General features: G+C 41.1%; 1 protein-coding gene across 2 annotated transcripts in view; it reads left to right on the top strand.

Moving 5' to 3' along the window:
• PLPPR1 (phospholipid phosphatase related 1) overlaps positions 1-13,007 on the top strand; it is a 263,307-nt gene that overhangs the window by 246,284 nt on the left and 4,016 nt on the right. For both annotated transcript variants that reach the window (XR_001121460.2, XM_004372219.1), the window contains exons 5-6: positions 701-877; positions 4,540-4,671. Coding sequence is in view for 1 of the 2 variants with exons in the window: in XM_004372219.1 (XP_004372276.1) it covers positions 701-877; positions 4,540-4,671 (309 nt within the window). In the remaining variant the exon portion in view is untranslated. The remainder of the gene's footprint in view (positions 1-700; positions 878-4,539; positions 4,672-13,007) is intronic.

Below are 13,007 nucleotides of genomic sequence, written 5' to 3'. Positions count from 1 at the left end.
CAGAAAAGTTGAATATTTTGAAGCACGCTAAAGTAAATGATTGGATGGAGCTGATCACAGCTGCCCCAAGGAATGTAGGAATCAGTTTCCCAGTGCAACTGAAACTCACTTGTGTGGCCTACTGGTTGGAAGGTCCTATTTCAGTCAATACAGTCATCAGTCACCAATTTGGAATGGACTGCCTGGTTGCCAGGAGTTGGCGTTGACTTGACGGCAGTGGGTTTTAAGAGTGAAGAAGCAGCTAGGCCTCTAGAGGTCGCAGAAAGTAAAACATATAGACACTCACCTTTCTGATCTTTGCCATAAAATTAGCTCTCATAGGTTTATTTTGTATTTGAGAATTCTTGTACGGGCGTCCTAATACCCCAGGGATTCTTTAATTTATTACATAAAAACTGCATGTTCTGAATCTGATCACAATTATGCATTTATTCCTCATGTGCCTATCACTTCTGTTTACATGCCCACTAGAACACAAAGCACTGTGATTGAGGTACATCTGTTCATTGCTCTTCCTGCACGAGTTTCCCACCCTAAGTTTCTACTAAGTAGTTCAGTGGAGTTGTTCCAGGAAAGCCAGTTGGTGTGGCTGCTTTGGTATGGGTCCCTGTTTGTATGTGCTGGTGTGTGTATATGCATGCATATGTACGTATCAGTCTGAGAGGCTGCCTGATCACTCCCAGGCTCTTTCCTCTTCCAGATGTACATCACAAGCACAATCAAGACAAAGAGCAGTCGATTAGCCAAGCCAGTGCTGTGCCTCGGGACCCTCTGCACAGCCTTCCTGACAGGCCTCAACCGGGTTTCTGAGTATCGGAACCACTGCTCTGATGTGATTGCAGGCTTCATCTTGGGCACTGCTGTAGCCCTGTTCCTGGTATGTCACCTGCCTTCTTTTTACCCCTTTCCCTTTAGTGCCCTCTGAAAGACTGCCTAAGATCACGGTGAGTCAACAAAATCAGGTTTCCAGACTTCTTTCCAGAGTCTGAGTCCATGTTCCTCTTGTCCCAACCTTGTGAATTGTAATTATTCTCCAAGTATTATGCATCCTTCTGCAAGAGTAATTTCTAAAGCACCTTTTCTTTCAGAAGTAGGATTGGCCGTATTCCCTCTGAGGGTCAGGGAGAGGATTGCCCCAGGAAGGACAGCTGGCTCTACTTTCTGCAACACTAGGTTTGGGAATGAGGCTGGGCAGAGTAGTAATTTGGCATACCTTAAAACCACTGTTCTTTAAATATTCGTTCGAAATGTATTTAGAGCCTAAGCTGGATGTTGCTTGAAAGACGAGCAGAAAGAAAAGCCGTGGTGGATGCATGCAGCCTCTTCCAAGATCCTGAGACACTCAGCTCTGACCCCAGACTTGCCTCTCCCCCACAGAAAAATGAAAGTCCTGTAGCTAGCCACACTCACACCTCTGAGAAGGCCTGTTATCTGAACATGCCTCCTGGACATCTCATCCCCACCACAAGTGGCTTCTCACCCATATTTAATGATCTTCCTGGGGAAGAGTGTTGGTTAATACAGTTTTCTCCATACCCTTACATCTCTGACGATGTTTTAACTCCTCTAACAGATGGGAGGCCTGGTCACCTGTTCACCTAGGAAGTCCCTTAATTTGTATTAGATTATAAAACAAGAGGTTTGGTTCTCATTCTTTTTTTTATTTTTGTCTTCTTTTAATTTTTACAGCTTTATTGTGGTGTAGTAAGCATACAATAAATGGCACATAAAGTGGACAGTTTGAAAGATGTTGGCATATGGATATACCCATGAAACCATAACCACTATCAAGATAATGAACATATCCATCACCCTCAAAAGTTTCTTCATACCCCTTTGCAGTCCCTCCCTCTACTTTTCCCCTGTCCCTTTTCCAAAACATTTGATTATCTTTCTGTCACTATATATTAATTTGCCTTTTCTAGAATTTCATGTAAATGGACTAATGTAGAATATACTCTTTTTTTCTGGCCTCTTTCACCCAGCATAATTATTGTGATATTCGTCCATGCTGTAGCATGCATTGGTAATTCATCCCTTTATTGCTGTGTAGTATTCCACTGCATGAGCACACCGTAGAAGTAGTTTCAGGTTGTCTTCAAGGATTTAAAATAGACTTATCCTGAGCTCCAAGAACAACCCTAACAACATTCTTGTCCTCATTTACAGTGAATCACCAGGCCTGCAGCCTCGTGTTACACATGAAATGAATCCCCTGATGATATTCAGAAAGCCTCCCCAAGGAGACAGAAGCTATCGCTGTCTGGAAAAACCTCCCTCCTCCTCTTCTGATCCCAGAACCCATTAAGACTGGCATCCCACATAGGTGGACTTCACAGTCATATAACCCACCTCCTCCTTTTCCTATCCCTACTCCCTGCCCTCCCTAACATACAAACTCCTTTCCCAGCCTCTAACTCAGCATTTCCAAACCTTTTTTACTTGTTAAGATACATGCAGAAAATAATCCCAGGTATTCAGATCACTGATTAGGAAGCTGTATTCTAACTCAAAATTATTCTGAATGTATCCAAACTTCCTTCCCACCATGAAAGATGAAGGGCATAAGTACAAATTCCCTGGGTGAAGTTGCAGGAAAGACGGTGCTAAGATGATCTTGAAATGTTGCTGTCTCATAAGGGATATCTTCCCAAGAATGCGTTTTAAAAGAGTGAAAGAATACAGGTGATTTGAACAGAGGAGAGGGGTTTCAGAGTAGGATCGATAGCCCGTAAATGAAGGCTTTGGGCTCCAAAGAAAAGCCAAACAATTTTGCTGTCCATCAGTCCTGAAGCCAGCCATCCTGAGCTCAAGAGAATGAGCAGTGCTGACTGCCCAGAGCAACTTTGTGGGATGATGCCTTCAGATTCTTTTGTGTTTGCTGAAGCCCTAGATACAAATTCTGCTTTAATGTTAAACTTGTTTTCTCTCAGTAACGTACTATTTTTTTCTATTTCTGCCTTCTTCACGTGATTTCCCAATTGATAGCAAAATGTGTTTTCCACAAATAATCTTTCTGCAAGGTCCAGATCTGCTGTTGAATTGCTCTGGCATGAAATGGATTACCCTGGACACACCACTCATACATATCTGCTATGCTAGGAAATGGGAGGGCAGGGAAGACTTGAGGGATGGATGTCATGGAAAAGACCTGGGGATTCCAGAGCAGAAAGTTGAAGAGAAGACATAAAAAGAGAGAAGAACAATGTCTGAGAGGAGAAGCATAGTTGCTGCATATGTTCATTATTGTTTTACCTGTTGTTTGTGTTTACCACGAAGACGAAAAGTAGGGGAAAGAGCAAGGAAACTATTAGTTGAACAATTACTGCACGCCCTACACTTTATATATCAAATCGTGTGCTTCTAGAGCAACTCTAGCAACAGTCTTATCCTCATTTTATAGATACGAAAGTGAGGCTCAGGAGTTGCTAACTTGCCCAATGGCCACTCAAACCAATTAGCCAGGAATCTAACCTGGGCCTCTCCAGCTGCAGAGCTCCTACCCCTTCCACTTTCCCCATTTCCTGAATGGAGGAGGCTTAAGCAGAGCTGGAGAGTGAGATGAAGGTGAGCCAGGTAGAAAGTATTTTTTACTTAAATATTCTGCAGGGTGTGAAGAGTGACAGGAAAAATGCTGGCTCAAAGACACCACACTGGATATAGAAACAAAGATGTGGCGGCAAATGGACAGGAGAGCATGGAAACAGGCAGATAAACTACACAGGCGGAGCAAGCAGAAAGATGGTATAAAGTTATGAAGGGGCCTCAGTAGGAAACAACGTGGGTAGTAATTTATAGGGGAAGTTTTTTACTGGAGACAGTAAAAGAAAACTGCCACCGATAGGTTATTTAATCTCGAGCAAATGAAAATCAGCTACCTAGCAATATAATTTGAGGGTGAACATTTTAAGTCAGAGTTACTGAGTAGCTGACATTTACTGATTGCTTGCTATGTGTTTGGCACTTGTTAAGAGGCAAAGTATAGTAGTGGCGAGAGCTAGGGACTCTCGTGTTCAAATCTCTGTATGACCTTGGGCAAGTTATCTGGCTTCTCTGTTCCTCCTTATCTAAGCTGGAGATGATTATAGTACCTCCCTTGTAAGATTGTTGGGTGGGTTAAATGAAGTAAGGCGAAACCCTCAGCATAGTGCCAGACACATGGTAGCTCTCAGTAAACATTAGCTGATATTATTAGGCAGTTTACATCCATGACACTTTTTAGTCGTTACAAATCCTATGAAGTGAGTATTATTATTCCCATGCTGCAGGTGAGGAAACAGGCTCAGTGGGGTGCATTGATTATCACTGGCTGTCTGGTGATTAAGCAATGCCCCCCCCGCTCCCCACACACGCGTACACTTAGAACATTCTTCACAGACACCCTGTGTCATGCCTCAGGTTTTTCATGGTCCCTACCCACCCAAAGGCAAAAAATCACTATGGTGACGATATTTGAGGGGAAAGTCCTGCCATCCTCAGAGATGACCAGGTGGTAATGGCTGCAGTCTGACCCCAGTCTCTTTTCGCCTCATCCTGCAGGGAATGTGTGTGGTCCATAACTTTAAAGGAACACAAGGATCTCCTTCCAAACCCAAACCTGAGGATCCCCGTGGAGTACCCCTAATGGCTTTCCCAAGGATAGAAAGCCCTCTGGAAACCTTAAGCGCACAGGTATAGTAAAGTCATTAGCAAACCAGACCCACAGGCTCACACCTATAGCCTTGGGTGGTCAACAAATCTGTTCCTTTACTGAAGGCAGGACTTCACTGAATCTACCCAGTACAAATACAAATATGATCCCTCAAGAAATGTGTCATCACAGCTTCCCTCAATCAGGCCTGTATTCATTGTGCGGTTGGCAATGGAATCCCCCAGAAGTTCTTAGTAATATCTAACTTAAACCCCAGTGGCTTCAGGACACCTTGACCTACAAGCTAATACTCTCATAAATTTGGTCCGATCATGCAGAAGGCCAACTTCATTTATTGGCTAGGACAATATTTGAAAAGAAAATGTTTTGTTAACATCCAGTGATAGATGCAAGCTGGAAGCATATTTACAAGGGGCTCATATCTAGATGTCCTTTTGGATCTGTTTTAATGACTACAATTAAAAATTCAATTCAGCAATACTTACCGATCACTTCTTGTACACCAGGGCCTTGTTTCATGCCAGGGATACAGAGAATAAATAGACATACAGTTTCTGCCCTCAAGGAACTCACAGATGATCAGGAAAGGTGGGTGTAAGTGAGTAAATAATATAACATGCTGAGTCAGAGTCCACAAAGTGCTCCGTGAAAACAAAAATAAAGGATATTTCTTCTGTCTGATAAAACAGGTCAAGCTATGAAGAAGACTTGTCAACTGAAAAGAGCCTCAGAAATGGTATTAGACACTTACTTTTTTTGCCTAGGAGAGTTGCTAGGTACTTTACAAATATTATCTTATTTGAACAACTACCTTATTGACGTTGGACAAGATACTGCTCGTTTCACGGATAAGAAAACTGAAGTCAGGGGTATTAAATCACTTGCCCAAGGCCACATAGCTAGCTAAAGGAGAGCTGGGATGAGTAAACCTGAAACCAAACCCATTGCTTTCAAGTCAATTCTGACGCATAGCAATCCTATAGGACAGAGTAGAACTACCCACAGGGTTTCCAGGGAGGGGCTGATGGATTCGAACTGCTGACGTTTTGCTTAGCAGCTGAGCTCTTAACCACTGTGCCACCGGTGCCCCCTGGGATGAGTAGGGGTTCTTTTATCAGATAAGAGAGAGGGGAACGACTAATAATACAAGATTTTTATTAACATGCCATTTGTTTCAGGCAGCTGGATCTTGCTAAAATGTATCTTTTCTGTTAATAGTCTATCTTGGAATCTCGATTGTATTGACATTTCCTTACTAGACTGTTTTTATAGATAGTGCAAGGGTAAAGCCGGTCACCTCCCACTGGAATTATCATATACTTCATATCAGTACAGTAGACTTCTCTCTGAGACACACTGTACTCTTTCCTTTCACCTTTAGTGAAGTGTTTCTAATTTTATTTACAAACAAGGGAAAAAAGATTTCCATCTTGGAAAAAATAATTATGGCTCTCCATTAAACCCAGTGCCATATATTTTTTGTTTGTTTGTTTGTTTTCTCTTAACCTGGGTTAGCATGAAAATTTTAACTTGGTCTAATTAGGAAATAAGTACTGAAAAAATGATTTCTGGTTTATTTACACATAGCCTGTTACTGCTGGTTGAATGATGAATTAGCCAAGTAATGATACCTTATGGTAAAATAGTATCTCAGTAAGAATCTCTCTAGTTTTTCTTCCTTATCAAATATGTACCTGTGCCCAGTGAAGTCAGAGTTGCTATCTGTATTTATAAGGTGAAGCAACTGAAGACAAAGGTGAATTTTCAAACCATTTGAATTTGAATTTATCAAATGTTATTCTGTCTCTGTGTTCTTGTACACACCGTACAAAGTGTACACACTTTGACCCCAATATCCTAATCTAAGAACACCGTATTCCCATGCCATCCTCCTGCCCAGTTCTGCTCGAGGATTACCCTCTGTCTGAAGCTCTCTCCAGAGTTCTTTCTCTTTCCTCGGTTGATCAAGCCAAGAGAGACCCAGGTCATATTTTGGGGAATTTTACTTAATTGAAAAATGGAGTACTAAAACAAGGTTGCAAAAACTACTATTCACAAGATAGATGTAAGATAATAGCTATATATATATAGTTGTCGTTGTTGCTAGCTGCCGTTGAGTCAATCCTGACTCATGGCGACCTCATGTGTGCAGAGTAGAACTGCTCCATAGGGTTTTCAAGCCCCGGTGGCAGAGTGGTTAAGAGCTTAGCTGCTAACAAAAAGATCGGCAGTTTGAATCCACCAGCCGCTCCTTGGAAGCCCTATGGGGCAGTTCTACTCTGTCCTGTAGGGTCGCTATGAGTCAGAATTGACTCAATGGCAATGGGTTTGTTTTTCTGTTGTTGTTGTTGTTGTTTTAAACTTTCATAAGCAGATCACCAGGCCTGTCTTCTGAGTCACCTCCGGATGGCTTCAAGCCACCAACCTTTTGGCTAGTAGCTGAGTGCTTAACCATCCGCACCACACAGGGACTCATACATATATAATACCTTATTGTTCACTACAGGCAGTACATCGACTTGACAGCAGCGGGTTTGGTTTTTTTGGTTTTTTACAGGCAGTACTGTAGTTGAACTTATTTTAAATTTGTCAGTGTATCTTTGTGACTGTATATGTCACCTCATTTGGATACAACTTGAGGCCTTTCCTGATTACCAGGCTTGGGCCAAAAAGCTCTCAGGGCCCCTTGTGTGTCTGCCCCTTATAATTAAGGCCAATAGTGACCTCTCATACCTACCTCCCCTAAGGACTCAGAGAGCTTTGAGGATCTAGACCCTATGAACTGTGTCTTACTTGCTCTCCATATGTCCTGACATCACTGTTTGATGGGTGGATGGCTACAAGCCCGAACCGAAAGCTAAAAAGAAATGTCAAAGCCAAGAACCTAAAATCAGACCATAAGGAGCTTTGGTAGCACAACAGTTAAGCACTTGGCTGCTAACCAAAAGGTTGGTGGCTCAAACCTACCTAGCGGCTCCACAGGAGAAAGACCTGGTGACCTGCTTCCATAAAGATTACAGCCTAGAAAACCCTATAGGGCAGTTCTGCTTTACCACGGGGTCACTATGAGTCAAAATCAACTTGATGGCCCCTAACAGCAACAACAAAATCAGACAGTAGTCACTATCTGAACATCCACGGAAACAGAGATTTATGAGAAACAGTGAGCAGGACTTCTGCAGGCTAGTCCAAATGAAGCTATAGGAAACTGGATAGAAGGTACTTCCTCTCAAGTACGCTATCCATACTGATTGTGGAAGACTCGAATAACCAAGCATCTGATTTTAATATGAAATACTTTCCACATGGATAGTATAGGATATATTCATTTTTTTGTTGGTCAAGAAAAGAGCATTTATTGAAAGCCATCTCATTTAATTCACACAATAATCCTTCAATAAGTATTATTATCCTGTTTTATAGATGAGGAAAGTAAGGCACAAAGAGTTAAGTAGCTTGCCCAAGATCACACAGTCAAAATTAAAACATGGGCCTATCTAATTCTAAAAGCTCTGCTTGTTCTATTATACTACACTGCCTGAGATTTTATTCAAGGAAGATTCCTTTTTGAAATCTGTATCTCTCAGCATTGGGTATGCAAACATGTTACAGCCTGTATAAGGGCTGATGTGTTTAAACTGAGTTATAGATCTCCTTAAATAAATCTGCCCTGGGTCCCTGCCACCCACCATGGGCAGAGACTCCCTGTGCAACTCCAACAATGGTGGTTTCTTTTGGAAGCTGCCTGTGATGGTTAATGTTTTGTGCCAACGTGGCTAGGCTATGATTCTCCGTGGTTTGGCAGACATTGGACTGATTGCTCTTTCATAATGTAATATAATATAATCATCCTCCATTTTGTGATCTAATGTGAGTAGCCAATCAGTTGAAACACCAATCAGTGGAAAGTCAATCATTTGAAAGTTAATCAGTTGAAAGCCAGTTTCCTTGGGGATGTGGCCTTCATCCAATATGTATGGATGTTCTGGCAAAGCGCTCTCTCTCGATACTCTCTCGATCCTGCATCTGACTTGTTATCCTCTGGCCTGTGGTTCTTGGGACATGAGCTAGCAGCCTACCATCTGACCTGCCAATTTTGAGTTCATCAGCTTCTGCAACCCCGTGAGTCAGGAGAAGACTTGAGCTTGATGCCTGACCCATGGATTTGGGACTTGCCATCCTCCACAACCTCATGCGGCAGTTCCTTGAGATAAATCTCTCTATGCATATATTTATAGGGGAACCTGTACATATATCAAGAGGCAGTCGTTCAAACAGAACAAGGGGATACTGTGTGGTTTAAAGTCAGGAAAGGTGTGTGTCAGGGTCGTATCCTTTCTTCACCGTATCTATTCAATCTGTATGCTGAGCAAATAATCTGAGAAGCTGGACTATAGGAAGAAGAACAATGCTATGCCAAGAAATTTGGAAGACAGCTACCTGGACAACCAACTGGAAGAGATCCATATTTATGCCTATTCCCAAGAAAGGTGATCCAACCGAATGTGGAAATTATCAAACAATATCATTAATATCACACACAAGTAAAATTTTGCTGAAGATCATTTAAAAGCAGCTGCAGCAACGTTATCAACAGAGAACTGCCAGAAATTCAAGCTGGGTTCAGAAGAGGACATGCAGCCAGGGATATGGTGTTTTCAGTCGCCTCATACACGTGTGAAACCTGGATGATGAATAAGGACAACCGAAGAATTGATGCCTTTGAATTGTGGTGTTGGTGAAGAATATTGAAGATACCATGAAGAAATCTTGTCTTGGAAGAAGTACAACCAGAATACTCCTTAGAAGCAAGGATAGGGAGACTACATCTAACATACTTTGGAGATGTCATCAGGAGGGATCAGTCCCTGGAGAAGGACATCATGCTTGGTAAAGTAGAGGGTCAGGAAAAAGAGGAAGACCCTCAACAAGATGGACTGACACAGTGGCTGCAACAATGGGCTCAAGCATAACAATGATTATGAGGATGACGCAGAATCAGGCAATGTTTTGTTTTGTTATACACAGGGTTGCTACGAGTTGGAACCAACTGGATGACACCTAACAACAACCACAACATATACATGTGTATATATTTATATATATGCTTCACTGGTTTTGCTCCTCTGGAGAACCCAGCCTAAGACACTGCCCCTTTGTAATTTCTAGGGTAGAACTCTCTTCCCAGGAAGGGGGCCTTTTGGAATATGAGAGAAGAGAAGATACGAGCCTTGCTTCAGAGCACACATACATACATGAAATCCATTCCACTTTTGAAAATACGTCCAGGAGAAGACTGACTGGGTAGGGAGGGTGCCCAGTCTTCCTCCTTTCCTTCCTTCTGAGGCATTCTTTCCCCTTTGCCACATGGAAGCCCCAGAGCTACAGTGCTCTCTCTCACTCTCTAAAACATCAAGTCAAATGTGAGTATTTCCCTCTTGTGTTTCCCCTCAGTATAGTTGACTAGGTCACCGTGGTATTTTTCCAAAACACTTTCTAAGTACCAAAGAGAAACTGAAAAGTAAATAATTACAGAAAATCAAACAAAATGAAAATGGCCAGTTTTCCAAAGTATTATTTTGTGATCCTATAGACTTATTGTGATCCCAAAGAGACCACCTTCTAGCTGTCTAGTTCTGTACCCTGATGTCTACATTCCTCTGAGCAATCAAGCTTAGTATTGAGCAATTGTATTCTTGTCAAACACAGTCCATCTATATTAAAGAAATTAGATCTCTGGATGTGGTATAAAGGTTCCCTATGTCTTCAAAGGTGGGGGTGGGGTGAGAAGGGTGGGGGTGGGGTGAGAAGGGTGAGGGTGGGGTGAGGTGGGAAAAAAATATTTGTTTTGTTTAACACAAAGAAAGGAAAATCCAAGCTGAGCTGAGACCACAGATGCCTGTAACCTTACCCTAGGAAATTCTGATTTAGCAGATCTGGGGTGAAAAAAGGTATTTTAAAAAATGCTCCTGGAGGATTCTAATGGCCCCCTTGATTAAGTACTAGTGATACTATAGACTAAATTTTATAAATAGAAATAGCTTAAAAGTTACATCTGCCCAAGGTCGCCTTTTAGTTGTATTAGGATGTTGAATTACTTTATTTTTACCACCCACTCTTAAACGGAATGTTGTAAATGACCAAAGTAATGACTCAAAAAAAATTTTTTAAGAAGAAAGCATATATGGAAAAGTTGTTTTTCACATGATAAGAAATGCTTCAAACACATGTTAATGCCTTACTTTCTACAAGTGCGGAAGACAAAAGTACCTTAACAAATACAAAATACTCAGTTTCTAAAATGCATAGCTGAGTTCTCAAGAATATAATGTAAATCCCTAGTTTACTAAAAACAGAGGAATCAGGAAACCCAGAATAATCACTTAGGATTTATTAGAGAGTCTCTGAAGTATTTCCAGTTCCATGGGCCCAGAGCTTTGGGTTTTAAGGGGGGGCGGGGAGGAGAACTGGGGCGTGTGGGAGGGGTAGTTGGTTGTAACTGAGATTCCTGCATAAATCCAGTGGCCCCAGAGGTTTTCAGTGAAAGAAGAATCTACTAGAAAAAAAAAAATACATCTGCTTCTAAGGGATCCAAAGGGAAACTTGTCAGTCTTGGTTGAGCTCCAGGTAGAAAAATTCCTCTGAGAAGTCATAACTGCTTAGCCTGCCCTCATATGGTTTGGAGTTTGAATTTATGTAGCTTTTGTAGTTTAGAAACACTAAACAAGGAAATTAATTTAAAGAGGACCTAGATTTGTGGAGTCCTATTAGGGCTGAGGAAACCCTGGTGGCACAGTGGTTAAGAGGTATGGCTGCTAACCATAAAAAGGTCAGCAGTTGTAATCCACCAGGCGCTCCTTGGAAACCCTATGGGGCAGTTCTGCTCTGTCCTATAGGGTCACTATGAGTCGGAATTGACTCTATAGTAGCAGGTTTATTAGGGCTGAAACAAATATAAATTTTTCTCCAGAGTTTTTTTTTTTTGTACATTGTCAATCTATGCCTATCAGAATTCCCACAGTTTAACATCAAAATTGTGTCATGGTACAAAATTACACAACATATGAAGGTAGAAGCCACCATGAGTGATAGTAAACAGAATAAGTAAATAGCAGAATTAGATTCAGAAGAACATAAATTACTGTAATGATCAGACACAGCATGTAAAAAAGAAGAAGCAAAGTAAGGGGGAACTAAAACAAAGAATAAGAGATTTGTATAAAAGATTGAATTAGGAGAGCCAAAATGCCCTCTAGAAATGAAAAATATATAGTTGGAAACTAATACATTAATTAGTGGATAAAATTCTGACTAGATGTAGCTTAAAAAAATACTTAGAAAATAACACTGAAGAAATTATTTAGAATACAACAGAGAGAGTCAAAGAGGGAAAGTATGATAGAGAATTACGTGGCTGGAGGATATAGTGAGAAGTTATTTCGTCACTGAGAAGAAGGTCTATGTTTCATCTAAACATTGTTCCCAGCATAATAAATATTTTATTTAAAAATAAAATTCACCAGAAGATAAAACAATTCTAAACTTGTGCCCCAACAACTTAGTCTCAAATTACATAAACAAAAGTTGGCAGAATTACAAAGAAAAATAAATTTGCAATCATAGGAAATTTTGACACATTTCTCTAAGTAATAAATAAGCAAGCAAACAAAATATGTTAAGGATATACATGATTAACAGGGCTGATCTAATGTGCATTATAGATAATCTTCCCCAAAACACATGAAACATTATAAAAATAGACCATGTGCAAGACCGTCAACTAAGTCTCAATGATTTTAAAGGATGTGTCTCATGTGTTGTTGTTGTTAGGTGCCATGAGTGGGTTCCAACTCATAGTGACTCTATGCACCACAGAACGAAACATTGCCCAGTCCTGCTCCATGCTCACAATCATTATGCTTGAGCCCATTTTTGCAGCCACTATATCAATCCGTCTCATTTAGGGTCTTCCTCTTTTTCGCTGACCCTGTACTTTACCAAGCATGATGTCCTTCTCCAGGGACTGATCCCATCCAGAGTATGTAAGACGTAGTCTCGCCATGCTTGCTTCTAAGGAGCATTCTAGTTGTACTTCTTCAAAGACAGATCTGTTGGTTCTTTTGACAGTCCATGGTATATTCAGTATTCTTCACCAACACCACAATTCAAAGGTGTCCATTCTTCTTAGGTCTTCCTTATTCATTGTCCAGCTTTTGCATGCATATGATGCGATTAGAAATAACCATGGCTTGGGTCAAGCGCACCTTAGTCTTCAAGGTGACATCTTTGCTTTTCAACACTTTAAAGAGGTCTTTTGCAGCAGATTTGCCCAATGCAATGCATCTTTGATTTCTTG

The sequence above is a fragment of the Trichechus manatus genome, unplaced genomic scaffold (genome assembly GCF_000243295.1).
Source record: "Trichechus manatus latirostris isolate Lorelei unplaced genomic scaffold, TriManLat1.0 scaffold00016, whole genome shotgun sequence".
Taxonomy (NCBI): domain Eukaryota; kingdom Metazoa; phylum Chordata; class Mammalia; order Sirenia; family Trichechidae; genus Trichechus; species Trichechus manatus.
The sequence above is the reverse complement of the archived record's forward strand: the minus strand, read 5'-3'. Positions and strand labels throughout refer to the sequence as shown.